Genomic DNA, 15964 nt, shown 5'->3' on the forward strand with positions numbered 1-15964 from the left:
GCAATAGAATGGCCATCACATTCTTCCATCATATCGTTCTTTGCCTTCTCTACAATCACATCCTGTACATTTCAATTAGCATCTTTCAAAACACATTACAAAAGTTGATTCTAAAAGGCTGAACCTAAAAATCAGGTTCCCAGCATACTAAAGATTTACTCTATTTTTACAGTAGGCTATATGGCAAATACTGTTGACCTGTTGTCTTCCCCTAAAGATAACTCCCCCCCCCTTGAAAAACAAAATGGATTATGGGTACTCAAGTGTTGGATGTCATGGTTTACATTTAACTCTTCAAACAATGTTTTAAACTCAATTTAAAAGTTCAGCCGACAGACACCCAGGAGGATCTCATTTCTCTCATCAGGACTTCTTTGTGTCTGCTTGTTTTTGTTCACAGCTCTGACCACTTCTCCTAAAACTACAGAGCAACCTGAATTAACAACTGCTACAGGTACATCCACACACTGTGTTTACTAGATAACGTTTCAACAACTTATAGAACTTAGAACTGACTCTAAAGATCGATACCAGAGGTTTAGGCTCATCGTCACTGATGGTGAGTTTCTGCTTGAAAATTAAAATGTGTGTTCATGTCTCTGAAGACAGTTTTCACTGACAGCTGCTGATGTTTTAAACTCAATTTAAAATAGTTCAGCTGACACTCACAGACACAGAGGAGGATCTCATTTCTCTCATCAGGACTTCTTTGTGTCTGCTTGTTTTTGTTCACAGCTCTGACCACTTCTACACCTTCATCATCCGTCCCATCAGCTTCCTCAACAACAACAATCCAAAGTGAACGTTCCACAACTACACCAGCCTCCCCTAAAACCACCAAGCATCCTGAAGAAACTAAAGGTACATCCACATACTGTGTTTACTAGATAACGTTTCAACAACCTGTGAGACATAAAAGAGCAATAGAATGGCCATCACATTCTTCCATCATATCGTTCTTTGCCTTCTCTACAATCACATCCTGTACATTTCAATTAGCATCTTTCAAAACACATTACAAAAGTTGATTCTAAAAGGCTGAACCTAAAAATCAGGTTCCCAGCATACTAAAGATTTACTCTATTTTTACAGTAGGCTATATGGCAAATACTGTTGACCTGTTGTCTTCCCCTAAAGATAACTCCCCCCCCCCCTTGAAAAACAAAATGGATTATGGGTACTCAAGTGTTGGATGTCATGGTTTACATTTAACTCTTCAAACAATGTTTTAAACTCAATTTAAAAGTTCAGCCGACAGACACAGACACTCGGGAGGATCTAATTTCTCTCATCAGGACTTCTTTGTGTCTGCTTGTTTTTGTTCACAGCTCTGACCACTTCTCCTAAAACTACAGAGCAACCTGAATCAACAACTGCTACAGGTACATCCACACACTGTGTTTACTAGAAGTTTCAACAACTTTTGAACATTAAAGAGCATGGGAATGGCCATCAAATGATTCCATCATATTGTTCTATGCCTTTTCTAAGTGTTAGATGAATATGTAATTCTTCAAACACCCACAGGTGTGATCCTGTATTTGTCTCTGACTCTGGTCGTCCTGGTCATCGTGTCATCACTGTCTGTGCTGGTATTCTGCAGGAAGAGGACTTGTAAAGCCAAAAGTGAGGAACCAGGTAACACACACACACACACACACACACACACACACACACACACACACACACACACACACACACACACACACACACACACACACACACACACACACACACACACACACACACACACACACACACACACACACAAACAAAACATTTCTCACTGAAGAGTTGTAGTTTTCTCTTGACCAATTTGACAAAATGTCCATCCCCCATCACCAGATTGGTTTACGGATATTCATTTACAGCATTAAATAACCCAACTGCTGCTCAGTCTAAAGGTTTTGTTATCACTGGTTCTTGTAGAGTGACAATCCTTCAGTTGTTGCTAGATTTATGCTTTGTAAGTAGCAACATCACAAACATAGAACATGTTAGTATCTTTGCAACTACATATTAATACGATTTAAAAAACAACAACATACATTTAAATCTATATCACACCTATCTACAGTCTATCTACAAAACGTATGCCATTTATAAAAATAAGCTTTTCACAAACACATAAAAATAGAGAGAGCTGAGAGGATAGCTTCCTCTATTTTGGAGACCAAGTGGAGTCAGATCAGAGGCTTTTTTTAAAGTTAATATGCATTTTAGAAACATGTACAGCCATTGGTTGTTATTTTTTTAATTGAAACTTTATTTTATATACTTAATCAAGTTTCTTTAGTAACTGCAATTTGGCAGGATGGTTAATGATTAAATATACTGTATATTGTGTTGTTTACAAACTCAAAACACATCTATTTATCTTGTTTTACTCAGATTTAATGGTTGGCCTAAATATTGGTTCAAATGGTGAATGTGTGATGTCATGTTTGAAAATCTGTTCTGAGTCTTTTTCTCAAAGTACTGTTGTGTTTTTCAGAACCTCATGAGGAAACACAATGTGCTTCTGCACCAGAGGTGAGTTTGAGAAAATCTGAGCATCATATTAATACATTCTTCTGTAGACCCACTAAGTGTACGAGGGTCGATGTGAGATCTCCTGGGGAAATCTCTTTAATTTACCCTTACACTGTACGCCAAATAAACACAACCAAATTGAGCCAAAACCAATTATTATACCACTTTGTTGCTGCAGCTAGTTTACAAAATACAGTAAGGATAAACAAGTAATACAATATTGTCTGCAGTAATATAATACATCTAAATATGGAAAAAATACCTAAACAAACACAACTTATTTTTGTTTTGATGACATTACTTCACAACCAAGTCCAGTTGCTTGTTTTGTTCTGTTGTTAAAGACACATTTAATCAAGCAATGTTGTTTCCTCCAGGCTGAAGACGACCCGAGTCAACACGCCTACTCTGAGATCAAATTTGTCAGTGTGGGCTCGTCCCAAAGCGGTTTCCACGGTGACGCTGAGTGTGTTATCTACTCTGTTCCTCGGGTGGAAGCTAGCTCTGATGAGCCCCCTCTGTGCTCTACTGTTAACAACCCCCAATAACTCTCACAGTCTGGCAGAAGAAGCTGGTGTGAATTAAGCAGCCGTGAAGATATTCTGAAACTAAGAGATGTTTGTGGGAATATGTACGATTATTTAACCATTTACTTATTTCAAACCTGCTTTGAATGACATCATGTGATGATAAGTCCAGCTCTGCTCTAGTCCCCAAACGTGCCGCTTCAACAGTTTGCTTCAGGTCAAAGCTGGTTGCACTTATTGTAAGTGCCTTTGGATAAAAGCATCAGCTAAATGATATGTAGTTTAATGTAAAAAGCTCTTTTATGGCTTCAATTTATTTATAAAGTTCATTTTATTACACTTGATATGGTATTAAAGTTATCTCTGTAAGATAGACTGTTCTAGTCAAGTTAGCTGATTAGCATAAGATATGTTGCTCCGAATTAGCTTTGACTATTAAATTGACTATTTTGGTTAAAGGCTTATTTTACAGAAATGTTTAATTATAGCAGAATATAAATAAATAGATATGAAACTATGGATGTGGTCAGTACGGGTTTCAAGATGCCACTCCTCATACTGTTGTGTAATGTGTCAGACTTTTAACCTGTTTGTATTGTTTATATATATTTATTGCCTCCCAGCGATGCCTCTGTTCACTTCGGACATTCGGATGGTGGAACCTCTGGCGCGCTGACTCCATCGGATAGTTTTTACCAAAAGCTGACGTTTCATGGCACGAAATGCGCACTCCCGTATGCCCTTTTGACTCTGGACTCGCTAATATCGAAGGATCGGAGCAGCCCCGCCCCTCTGAGGAGTGACGCGTCCAGAGCACATGTGAAAAAATCATCTCCCAGACTGTTAATATTGTTAATGCTATTACTCTCTGGTAACGTTAACATTAACCCTGGTCCTGAGTGTTTCTCTGCTTCCTTGCATCATTTGCCAACTCCGAATGAGTTTAGCTGTAGACAAGGATTGGGTTTTCTGCATGTTAATGCTAGAAGCCTAGTGCCCAAATTAGATGTTTTCAAGACCTGGTTTTTAGTTGCTAAGCCTGATATTGTTGTAGTTTCTGAAACCTGGTTAAAACCCTCTGTCACTGACACTGTTATTCAGATTGATGGATATAATGTATTCAGAGCTGATCGTAAGGGCAGAGCTGGTGGTGTTGCAATATACACTGCTGAGAAACTACAGTGCTCTGTCCTTCACTCAATTTCAATTCCAAGGCAATTTGAGTTGCTAGCAGTCCAAATAACTATAGCAAATGCTCCTCTCACTGTTATTGGCTGTTATAGGCCTCCATCGGCCATCATGGATGCAACTACTAGCCTTACTGAATTGTTGTCTAAGTTTTCTTCTGAAATCATTTTATTGGGTGATTTAAATTGGGACTGGTTAAGTGATAAATCTTCACAGTTTAAGCAGGTTTGTGATTCTTTGAACTTAACTCAGCTTATTGATAGTCCCACGAGAATAAACCCTGCCAAACCCAATAACGATACCCTTATAGATGTCATTCTAACAAATGCAGCTCATAAGTATGTGTCTGTTGGTGTTTTTCCTAATGATATCAGTGACCATTGCACTATCGCTTGCGTTAGGTGCACTAAGTTGCCCAAAGCCAAGGGCCTTATTGTGCTCAGGCGCTGCTTCAAACACTTCTCTGAGCAGGCTTTCCTACACGATCTGGCGGAGGTTAAATGGCACTTCACAGCGTTAATTCCATCTGTTGATATTGCCGTCCAATTTTTTATTGATCACTTTTTATCGATTATTAATAGACATGCCCCACCTAGAAAATTCAGAGTTAAGAATAGGAACACTCCATGGTTTACTAGAGAACTATCTGATCTCATTCATGATCGAAATAAGCAATGGTCCTTAGCTAGAAAGTCTAACACTAGTGATGACTGGCTTCTTTTTCGTGTCCTCAGAAATAAATGTTCTGCCCTTATTAAAAAAGCTAAAGCTGATTACTATCTGAGCTTAACCACTGATTGTTTTAATGACCATTCCAAATTCTGGAAAACAATTAAATCACTTCAGAACAAGAAGGTTTCTAGTTTCCCACAAAAACTGAAGGTCAGTGATTCTTTTATTTCAGATTCAGATGGTATGTCTAATGCCTTTAATGCTCACTTCAAAAAGGCTGGTCACATTTTTGATGAGCAAAGTCATGACTCTCTAAATGGTCGTCCTCACAGCCATAGTCAAGAGTTGAACTCCCCTGTTTTTGATTTCGCTTATTTCTCGGTCTCTGAAGTCTTACAGGGTTTGCACTCGATTGATCCTAAAAAGTCTGCCGGGCCTGACGGCCTTGACCCGTTCTTTTTAAAAATTGCAGCTCAGATGATAGCACAACCAGTAACTGATATTTTTAATCTCTCCCTGTCCACTCACACACTGCCAGCTGTGTGGAAGCAAGCTCTGGTATCGCCCCTCTTGAAAGCAGGTGATCCCACGGAGTTGAATAACTATCGTCCTATCTCAAATCTTTCTGTGTTATCAAAGATTCTTGAGTCCCTTGTTTCTACTCAGCTAAAACTTTTTTTAAATTCACACAACATCCTTAACCCTATGCAATCTGGATTCAGATCAAAGCACAGTACTGTGACTGCCAGTCTGAAAGTCTTAGACGATATTAAGGCTGCTTTGGATAAGAAATCAGTTTGTGTTGCATTGTTTATTGACCTAGCCAAAGCATTTGACACTGTAGATCACCACATTATGTCTAATGTTATGTTGGTGTCTCGTTTCGGTCACAATGCCATTTGCTGGTTTCAGAGTTATCTAACCGACCGTACTCAATGCGTCAGGTTGGGTAGTACTGTCTCTGACCCTGTCACCTTGGAGAAGGGAGTTCCACAGGGCTCTATCTTGGGGCCCTTGCTCTTTTATTATATGTAAACAATATTTGTAATCAGATGCAATTTTCTACCTATCATATGTATGCTGATGACACTATTGTATACTCGTGTGCTCCTTCTCTGGATATGGCCGTTTCCAATTTAAAATCAGATTTTATCACGCTGCAGCATGCGCTTCTTGATTCTAAACTGCTATTGAACAGTAAGAAAACCAAAGCAATGCTTTTTGCTCCCAAGTCAGCGTCCTCCTCTTGCCTCTCCATTGACACCCTTGATGGCGTTTCTGTTGAGTTTGTTGATACCTACAAATATCTGGGCTTTTGGTTGGACAGTAATCTGAACTTTAAACACCATATTGAAGTTTTAACAAAGAAATTGAAATTCACTCTTGGCTTCCTTTTCAGATTTAAATGTTGTTTTTCAACTTCATCCCGTAAAAGGTTGGTCTCTGGCTTATTCCTGTCCCAGCTGGACTACGGTGATACCATTTATAGATTGGCCTGTCCCACTGTTTTGGCCAAACTTGACCCACTCTACCATGCTGCACTGCGTTATATATCAAATGCACCCTATAGGACTCATCATTGCACACTGTATAGCCTAACTGGATGGTCCTCACTTACTATGCGTAGGATGCAGCACTGGTTTTTATTAATGTATAAAGCCATTTTAGGTAAGCTTCCACTCTACATATGTGTCAGATTTGCCCCAGTTTGTGACTCTTACAACCTCAGATCCAGTGCCTGGATACGGTTCCAGGTACCTACTGTACGGACTGAGGCTGGAAAAAGGAGTCTTTCTTATTATGGTCCTTGGTCTTGGAATGACCTTCAATCACGCCTCAAACTGAGGGCACTTGTCTCTATAGCATGTTTTAAATTGAAGTTGTCTGAAGTCCTCACCACCAGCTGCTCTTGCAGTAACAAGTAGTGTACTTTTTTTATTGTCCTAATGTGCACAATGTAGTGACTGCTTTTTCCTCTTTTGTTTTCTTTGTTATGTTCTCTGTATTTTATATGTTTGTGTTATGTGTTATGTGTAACGTTGCTGCCTGCTTGGCCAGGTCAGCATTGAAAATGAGATTTTATCTCAATGTTTTTATCTGGTTAAATAAAGGTTAAATAAAAAAAAAAAAATGATTTGGATTTGCACCTTTTTTTTATAGAGTTTTATTTTTTATATTGTATTTTATATTAGCACTCTTCCTGCTCTGTACTGCATCTGCTGCACAACACAATTTCTCGGGATACAAATAAAAGTTTTCTTAAACAAATTATTTCTGAAATGTGTTTGACAATAATTTAATAATGTAAATGTTAAAAGCTAAATATATTATTTTCCTGCATTAAGTAGCACATTTTTAAAGTGGAACCATATGTGATACACATGCAGGTGTTAGAGAGGAGAGTAAAGCTGTGTTGTATTTTAAGCAGGGACTCCATAGTTTAGAGAAATGAAAACATGTTGGTTTGCCGGTGAAGAAGAAAGAGAGACAGCGTTCAACCATCAGAGACTCGAACATGGACGTCTGCCACAGTTTGATCTTCTTCGTCCTCAGTGAGTACACTTTGTATTTTTGTCAACATGCTCTCTTAGATCTGAAACTCTACGGTTCATTAGCTTGCTTTTTCTGGAGATTTCAATATCATATAACAATCTTATGGTTTGTTCAGTTTTCATGGAGAAGTGGGATGTTTCAGTTTTTCATAATTGCAAATAAGTTTTAAATAATCTTGCATTTACTTAAAACATTTGACATTTTACCAAAGTTTTTTGTGAGACAGAATATTCAAATTTAAACCTGTAAAATATTCTAGTTTGACTGAATTTATGAACAGTTCATTCAACTCTGTTCTGCTTAATACGTACACTAAACAGTGTCCATATCACAGATTGAACATCATTTTGTGACTAATGTATGTGTCTATGTTTTTATTTTATCTGCACAAGTTTAATGTAAAATGCAGTTCTGCCATTGAACACAAGATGGAGCAATCACTTGTGAGTGTATGTAATTCACTGGGTGATCAGATGCAGTAGCAAACAGTTTTTGACCGTGTCTGGAGAAGCCGTGTCGAGTTGAGCTGTGTTAAACTGTTTGTATCCAGCGTGACTGGCAGGCATATTGTTCTCTGAATGGTAACAGAAGAAGCAATGTGGATACTGTAGTGCCGAGAGATAGGAGTCGGAGGCGGTGCATCGAAGGTGCAAATCTGGCTTTATTGAGCAGCAGAAATGGACATGCTGTCGGGTCGCAGCCCGGGAAGAGAAGAGAAAGCAAAAGGGAGGAGGACACAGTATATACCCCGGAGGTACCGTCAACATATGTGTCCGTGCGGAAACAATACCCCCAACCTGTAGTTCCTTGATTGAATTATGTAACCCCGTTAATTAGTGATCACTACACAAGCCCCCCCAGAATTCAACCATGGACACAATCCTCGCGTCCGGGAGGAAGCACCACAGGGTCCGAGGAGGGCGGGGCCGGGCCATGGAACGGGCCGTCGGAAGGGGGCCGCAGGAGAGGGTAGGGGCCCTAACGAGGGCGAGGGCATCCCCACCGGGGGGTGGGGGGCGGGCCGGAACGGGCCGTCGTCAGGGGGCCGCAGAAAGCAGGGTCGACGTGTTGCGACGTGGGGACAGGCGTGAACATCCCGGTGGTCCCCAGCAGGGAGGAGCGCCGCCAGGCCGCAGGCGAAGGCACAGCGGCGGCGGGTACGAAGTCCTCGGGAGGAAGGAGCCGTGTCCCCGGGAGAAAGGAGCCGTGGACAGGGGAGAGGCTAGACGGGGCGCCGTCCGAAGCCGCCGTCGAGGCGAACCGTGAGCCGCGGTTAGAGGAGAGGCCAGGCAGGGTCCCGAAGCGCGCCACCCACGGGCCGATGAAGGCATGGGCGACGTCCGAAACCGCCGAGGCGAGGGAAGAGGCCAGACAGGGTCCCGAAGCGCGACACCCACGGGCCGATGAAGGCATGGGCGACGTCCGAAACCGTAGAGTCGAGGCGAAATGGGGTCCAGAAGTGCGCCACCCACGGGCCGAAGAAGGCATGGGCGACGTCCGAAACCGCCGTCGAGGTGGTGAAAAAGCGAGAGGGTCCACACGAGGCCGACCAGACATGGTCGAACCTCCTCTCAGGCACCAGAAAAAGCTCAAAAGGGTCGTCCTGTCCACGAACAAAAACAGGAGGGCGAAATTGCGAGAGGATCCACACGAGGCCGACCAGACTTGATCGAACCTCCTCTCCGGCACCACAAAAAACAAACAGTCGGATGTCGATAGCCGCTAGCTGCTAGTCGTTAGCTGTCGTCGTCAGCCGTTGCTAGTTGTCGTCGTCAGCCGTTGGTAGCTGCTAGCCGTCAGCTGTCGTGGCTAGCTGTCGTTAGCCGTCCGTAGCTGCTAGCTGTTAGCAGTCGTGGCTAGCCGTTCTCGACGGCCGTTAGTCGCTGTTGTCGGCGGCGGCGGCCCCGGAGCCTCTGCTAGGCGGCGTGCCCCCACCAGGGAAGGTGCCGCAGCGTATAGTGGCCAGCACCTCAGGGGTAAATCGCCGGGCGGCCAGGAAGAACCGGCTAGCTTCTTCAGCCAAAGCGCGGGGCTCAACACTAGCCGTGTTAGCTAGCGCAGCCTGGACATGCAGCCGCATGTCCCGAAGAAACAGCTCGACAAGGTAGAAGTCGGGTTCCTCCATACCTAGCAGGTTGCGGGAATGGCGAGCGACGTCCTCAGCCATTCCGTGGAGCGCACCGAGCCTCGGTCTGTGTGCACGTGGCAGCCACGGACGTCTCCAAGAATCCCCGGCATTTCGAGAAAAGCTGCGCTTTTTGCCGTGTTCGGTTCAGTCTCGGATCCTTCGCGAGACTTATGTCGGGGTCACCAATGTAGTGCCGAGAGATAGGAGTCGGAGGCGGTGCATCGAAGGTGCAAATCTGGCTTTATTGAGCAGCAGAAATGGACATGCTGTCGGGTCGCAGCCCGGGAAGAGAAGAGAAAGCGAAAGGGAGGAGGACACAGTATATACCCCGGAGGTACCGTCAACATATGTGTCCGTGCGGAAACAATACCCCCAACCTGTAGTTCCTTGATTGAATTATGTAACCCCGTTAATTAGTGATCACTACAATACAATCAATATGGTGAATATATGGAACACCAAATAAAGGATATTCAAGGGTATACGACTCATATGGAAATTGTTTTATAGTCTGTAACAAGCATCCGAAAAAAGTTCTCCCGTTAGGTAGGGGCTAATGTTGCCCCGGCAACAGCCCGTTTGCCATTTTTGTCTGACCTGCCCCTCTGGAGAGAGCAAGGTTTTTTTTTGCTTTCTATTGTGGCCGAATCAACATGATAAGCCCACAATAGGCTACATGCACAGTCACTTCCGCATTGTGCGTAGTACTGCCCAACTGTTTCCGGTACAACAACAACAATGGCGACGTTCTACACCCGAGGCCTGTACTACGAAGCTGGATTTTCGCTTAGCCGGGCTTTCCGGTCCTACGACGCTGGTTCTCTTTTTAGCGGGCTAGATTTCCATGGTAACTTATGCTGAGCGGCAAACCTGCTCCGGAGCAGGTTAGGTTGCAGGCTAAGAGATCAACTCAGTGAAAGTGTAAGCATTGGGTTGAGAGGTCATGTGTTGTGAGCATGCGCAGTGGGTGCTAGAGTGGTGTGACTCGACGTTAATAAACGGAGGCATCTGTGACGCTCCAAAAAGTACTAAGTTCCTGAGTTCTTGTTACACAGAAGTATTCTTGAAGCCTTAACACCTCGGACGTTACATTGGTGGCAGCGGTATCGGAGTGTGTTTTATCTGCTCTTGGATTTTTCTTTTCTGTGGACAATTACTGGACTTTCTCTGCTCTGCTGGCTAGCTGTGCTAACGGTGCTAGCGTCGAAGCGTCATGTACGGAGGAATAAAGGGAGACGGCGATATGGAAGACGATTATAACGGATGTACTGCTGCTTGGACTGGTTCTGTGAGTAGTGATATTAGAGTGGAGCTGCCGCCGATGTTTAGGGGCGACGGCCAGAGACAGTTCCTGCTTTATTTCCAGACGTGTGTATCTGCACGGCCCCGCCAGGCGAACGAGTGTTTGGAGGTCTATGCGGCGGACATTTCCAGACTCGTGGCTGAGGCGTTTCCCGATTATGACCGCGCTGCAGTAAATGGTGAGAAATTCAGACGTTTTTTGGCTGGCCTTGATCCTGCACTTCAAGCAAAATGCCATGAACAGGGGGCGTTGATAATTGCTGGGCGTTGTGAGCGGGCCAGGCAGGCAATGAGGTCGAACACGCCTGGTTTGCCCTACTGTCCTCCGCATCCTGCTGTTGTTGCAGCCCTAAATTCACCGTCGGCTGGTGTTTTCGACTGTAAGGCTAATACCACGGATAAGCTCATAAATGTGGTTGAACGCCTCACCTTGAAGGTGGACAATTTACAGACTGAGGTAAAAGGCTTGAGAGCGCATAACCGTGGAGCTGAGAATGGCAGAGGGAGCTCCGCCTTGACCTGGGATCGTCAGCAGGACCAAGTGGAGCAGAGGGTGCACCGGCGTGCCTGCCACTGTGACTGTGGCGGGTTTGGTTGCAGATCTACCACCGGTGATTCCCACAGGGACGACCGCAGCAGGGGCCGTTCTCCTCAGCGCAGACCGCAGGATGGTTTTGGTGCCAGGGAATGGTCTCCACGTGAGCGGGGAACCCGAGACACCTCTGCGGACTTCTCACCGCGACGACCGGGCAGCGATGTCCCGCAAGGACCACACAGCCCTGGGGAACGTCAGCCAGGGCGTGGAGTGAGGTTTTTGTCTCCCTCTCGGCGGTCACCATCTCCATCCTCACACGGACGGCTGCAGGGAAACTTCCAGTGACTGGCGTCGAGACCCAGATGCCGGTTTCACCACTACAGGGTCAAATGGACTATTCTGCTGGGAAAGCGCCTGCTCGTGCATTGGACTCTTGTTCTGTGGGTGAGTCTAAGCCCACAGCCTATGTTAGAGGACTTGTTGAGGGTGTTGATGTTACTGTTTTGATTGACTCTGGGTCCAATGTTTCACTTATTTCTGAGGACTTCAGAATGTCCACGTCTGCCTTACGTAAACGTGTGCTAAATACCCAGTACACTTTTTCACGCACAGTAAATGGTCAATTGTTGGACACTCTGGGTACTGTGACTCTTCCCATACAGTTGGGGGGCAAACATTGGGAGCAGGCTGTGCATGTAGTGCGAGGGGCAACACAAGCTATTCTGCTGGGGTTTGATTTCATGTTGCAGGCTCGAGCTGTTATGGATGTTGGTCGTGGTCTGCTTCACCTGGGGGATGTTGATATTCCTCTCATGCATGCCACAGATTTCATACCAGAATGTTGTTACATCTCTATGTCTGTTGATGCTATTATTCCCCCTTTCAGTGAAATGATTGTCCCAGTTAATGTGAATATTCCCCGTACTGCTGGTCTGCCCATTGACTCTTTCTTAGGCTACCTGGAGCCTGAGGTGCGTGATAACGTGGGACTTGTGATTGCACGTACAGTTGCACCGGTGAAGAATGGATGCACTGTGGCAAGGCTGCTCAACCCGACAGAGAAGGAGTTAAAGCTGCACACCGGTTCCCATTTAGGTGTGTTGCACCATGTTAAGGACTGTGATCTACTCACCCCCGCTGAGGTTTTCCCCTCTCAGCAGGGGGCTACCCCTCTGCCGGATGTGGCTGGTTTCCCGTTGTCTGCTGAACAGAGACTGCAGCTGCAGGCCTTGATGGGGAAACACCAAGGGGTGTTCGGCTCTGGGAAGGGCAGAACAGGAAACACCGGTCTGATCAAACACCGCATACAGACAGGTGATCATTCCCCGGTCAAGCGTCGGGCCTACCGTACTTCGCCAGAAAAACGGAAGGAGATAGGCAGACAGGTTCAGCGCCTGTTGGAGGATGACATAATTGAAGAGAGTTATAGCCCGTGGTCCGCCCCAGTGGTCCTCGTCAGGAAAAAGAACAACACATGGCGATTCTGCGTGGATTACAGGGGACTCAACTCTGTGACAATAAAGGATTCTCATCCACTGCCACGGGTGGATGACACATTGGACGCATTGGCGGGGGCCTCCTGGTTCAGCACCTTGGACTTTTCTGACGGTTACTGGCAGGTGGAAATGGCTGAGGAGGACCGCGAAAAGACAGCATTCACCACTGGCCAGGGCCTATACCAGTTCAAATCCATGCCTATGGGTCTAACCAATGCACCCGCTACCTTCCAGAGGGTTATGGAGCTGGTGTTAAGGGGGCTGCCATGGCACATCTGCATGGTGTATCTTGACGATATACTAATTTACAGTAGTTCGTTTGAGGCCCACATGTCTGCTTTGGAGGAGGTCTTCATTCGGATTGGGGCAGCTGGGCTTAGATTGAACGCCAGGAAGTGCCATCTTGCCCGTGATCATGTGGTATTCCTTGGTCACGTCGTCTCCGCCGGGGGGCTTCGTCCTGACCCCCGTAACACAGATAAGGTGAAGACTTGGCCAGTTCCACGGTCCGCTACAGAGGTGCGTGCTTTTCTGGGTCTCTGCTCTTATTATAGGAGGTTTGTGAGGAGTTTTGCCCAGCGTGCTGCCCCCCTCAACCATCTGACAGGAAAGGATGTCCCTTTTCAGTGGACGGCGGATTGCCAGGGGGCATTTGAGTTTTTGCGGGATGGTCTTTGTGCCGAACCTATCATGTGTCACCCGGACTTCACCAAGAGTTTCGTGCTGGGTACAGATGCTTCGCAGATTGCTGTGGGGGCTGTGCTGTCACAAGAAGTGGATGGCCTGGAGAGAGTGGTGGCCTACGCTAGTCGCTCCCTCACAGCAGCTGAACGGCGTTGGTCCACCTACGACAGGGAGCTGTGGGCGATAGTGTGGGCAGTGCGTAATTTCAGGCATTACTTGGGTCTTCTCCCCTTCACAATTATCACAGATCATCAACCTTTGTTGGGTCTGCGACGACTTCAGGTTGACAATGACAGGACGGGGCGTCGTAGCCGTTGGGCTCTGGAGCTGGACCCATATGACTGGGTGATTGTGCACAAGAGTGGGGCCAAACACACAAATGCAGATGCCCTTTCACGCAGGCCTGACACCACTGAAGCTTTGGAGAACTCAGGCAGTCTCGATGCCACATCCGCTCCCTTGAGTACAATTCTCCCTGGCGCTGGGGACAGTGGTCCTAGTGATGTGTGTGCTGTGGGGACTCCTGCCACGGCCCAAGCCCAGGGACCGATTTCAGGACCTCCTTCTCCTGACTCAGGGTCTTCAGTGGACCAGACCCTAATCTTCACTCTGTCACATGATGGCTCCGGTATTAGGGAGCTCCAGCAAAAGGATGCAGACATCGGACAAGTTTTGGCCTGGCTGGAGCATGGCCAACGGCCCCCTAGATGGAGGTTAAAAGATGCTAGTCGGGGTGTGAAGAGACTTTGGCATGAGTTTCCCCGGCTGACTTTTGTGGAGGGACTTTTATGTAGAGTTGTTTGGCTGTCTGAGGCAGGGCAGTCTACTCAGGTTGTTGTTCCTGCTGTCTTAATTCCAGAGGTCCTGGGACACTTGCATGGTGCTCCACTGACTGCTCACCTGGCGTATGATCGCGTTTTGGCACGCGCAAGAAGTGTGTGCTGTTGGGCCTCCATGCACAGTGACATTCGTTCGTGACCAATGTTATGCCTGTCAGAGAAGGAAGTCCCCGGTGCCTAAACACCATGCCCCCATGAGAACTTCACATGCAGTTAGACCTTTCCAGCGGGTGGCGGCTGACATACTGGAGTTGCCGGTCACATCAAAAGGCAACCGGTATGTGTTGGTTGTTGAGGACTATTTCACAAAATTTATAAATCTGTATGCCATCCCCGATCAAAAAGCCCCGACGGTCGCGGAGTGTCTCTTCCAGAACTACATCTTGGAGCATGGGGTAATGGAAACTCTGCACACTGATATGGGCAGACAGTTCGAATCAGATGTTGTGAGGCATTTGTGCGGCGTGTTAGGTGTGAAGAAGACGCACACCACGCCTTACAATCCGAAGTCTGATGGCATGGTAGAGAGGTTTAATAGGACACTTATCGATCAGTTGGCGAAATCTCTTCTATCATGTGAGGGGGAGTGGGACTCTTTTCTGTCACAGGTCGCATTTGCGTACAATACCAGTGGACATTCCAGCACAGGCTTCACGCCGTATTTTCTCACGCATGGCAGGGAGGCCAGGACTCCTGTGGATGTTTTACTGGGTCCAAAGCGGGATGATCTGGTGCAGGGTCCCCGGGAAGACTTTGCTGGTTCCCTTCTCAGACGCTTGGACACGGCGTTTGATCAGACAAGGGATAACAATTTTGCTGCAAGCAGCAAACAGAAGTCGTACTATGACGCCAGAGTGAGGCACGACCCGTATGAAGTCGGGGATTTGGTGTGGTTAAATGATCCCGCTGAGAGCCGCCGTAAACTGGCTCCCCACTGGAAGGGGCCTTATCTGGTGCAGAGGCGAATGGATAGGGGTGATGAAGTGGGGGTCACGTACCAACTAAGTAGCCCGTTTGGGGATGAAGCCTCTCTCCAAACTGTCCATTACGACAGACTACGGCGATACAACCTGCCGGTAGCCTTTCCCTTGGAGGGACCATCAAGGTCTCTCTTACACCTTTCTCAGCCTCTTCCGTTGCAAGATGCAGTCTCCCCACAGAGCTCTGGACGCTTGAGGTTTTCCGATGGGGAAAGTGGCTGTGATCTTGGGCCGGGTTCTGGGGCTGGTGATTCCCCTGAGCTCGAACAAGCCGCACCGACGGTGTCCCGGGCTGGGAGGTTAGCGCGGCCTCCTGTCCGATTTTTGGACTTTGTTATGGGCTGAATGACTGGTGGTTACGTGCTTGTGTGATTATTTTCTCCTGTGTATTCTATGCTGCATAATTGTTTTTTTTTCATGTTTCGAGTGTGCAGGACAGGGGAATAAGTTATGTCATACCTAGTTTGATGTTTTATTTGGGCTGTGGATGTGTTTTGTTTGTCATTGTTTTTATTCAAAGATTTTTTT

The 15964-nt window shown here is 46.3% G+C and overlaps 2 protein-coding genes across 6 annotated transcripts in view; both read left to right on the forward strand.

Moving 5' to 3' along the window:
• Positions 1-4128, forward strand: part of LOC117483356 (T-cell immunoglobulin and mucin domain-containing protein 4-like) — a 38329-nt gene extending 34201 nt beyond the window's left edge. For all 5 annotated transcript variants that reach the window (XM_034131654.1, XM_034131653.1, XM_034131655.1 and 2 more), the window contains exons 6-11: positions 401-454; positions 736-861; positions 1329-1382; positions 1528-1638; positions 2495-2532; positions 2910-4128. In XM_034131654.1, the coding sequence (XP_033987545.1) occupies positions 401-454; positions 736-861; positions 1329-1382; positions 1528-1638; positions 2495-2532; positions 2910-3080 (554 nt within the window). In that variant the 3' untranslated portion in view covers positions 3081-4128. The remainder of the gene's footprint in view (positions 1-400; positions 455-735; positions 862-1328; positions 1383-1527; positions 1639-2494; positions 2533-2909) is intronic.
• Positions 4129-7409: 3281 nt separating this feature from the next.
• The window catches only part of LOC117483364 (polymeric immunoglobulin receptor-like), a 42557-nt gene continuing 34002 nt past the window's right edge, over positions 7410-15964 (forward strand). Inside the window, exon 1 of the mRNA XM_034131681.1 lies at positions 7410-7471. Within this exon, the coding sequence (XP_033987572.1) occupies positions 7435-7471 (37 nt within the window). The 5' untranslated portion in view covers positions 7410-7434. The remainder of the gene's footprint in view (positions 7472-15964) is intronic.

This window comes from Trematomus bernacchii, unplaced genomic scaffold (assembly GCF_902827165.1).
Source record: "Trematomus bernacchii unplaced genomic scaffold, fTreBer1.1, whole genome shotgun sequence".
NCBI classification, from domain to species: domain Eukaryota; kingdom Metazoa; phylum Chordata; class Actinopteri; order Perciformes; family Nototheniidae; genus Trematomus; species Trematomus bernacchii.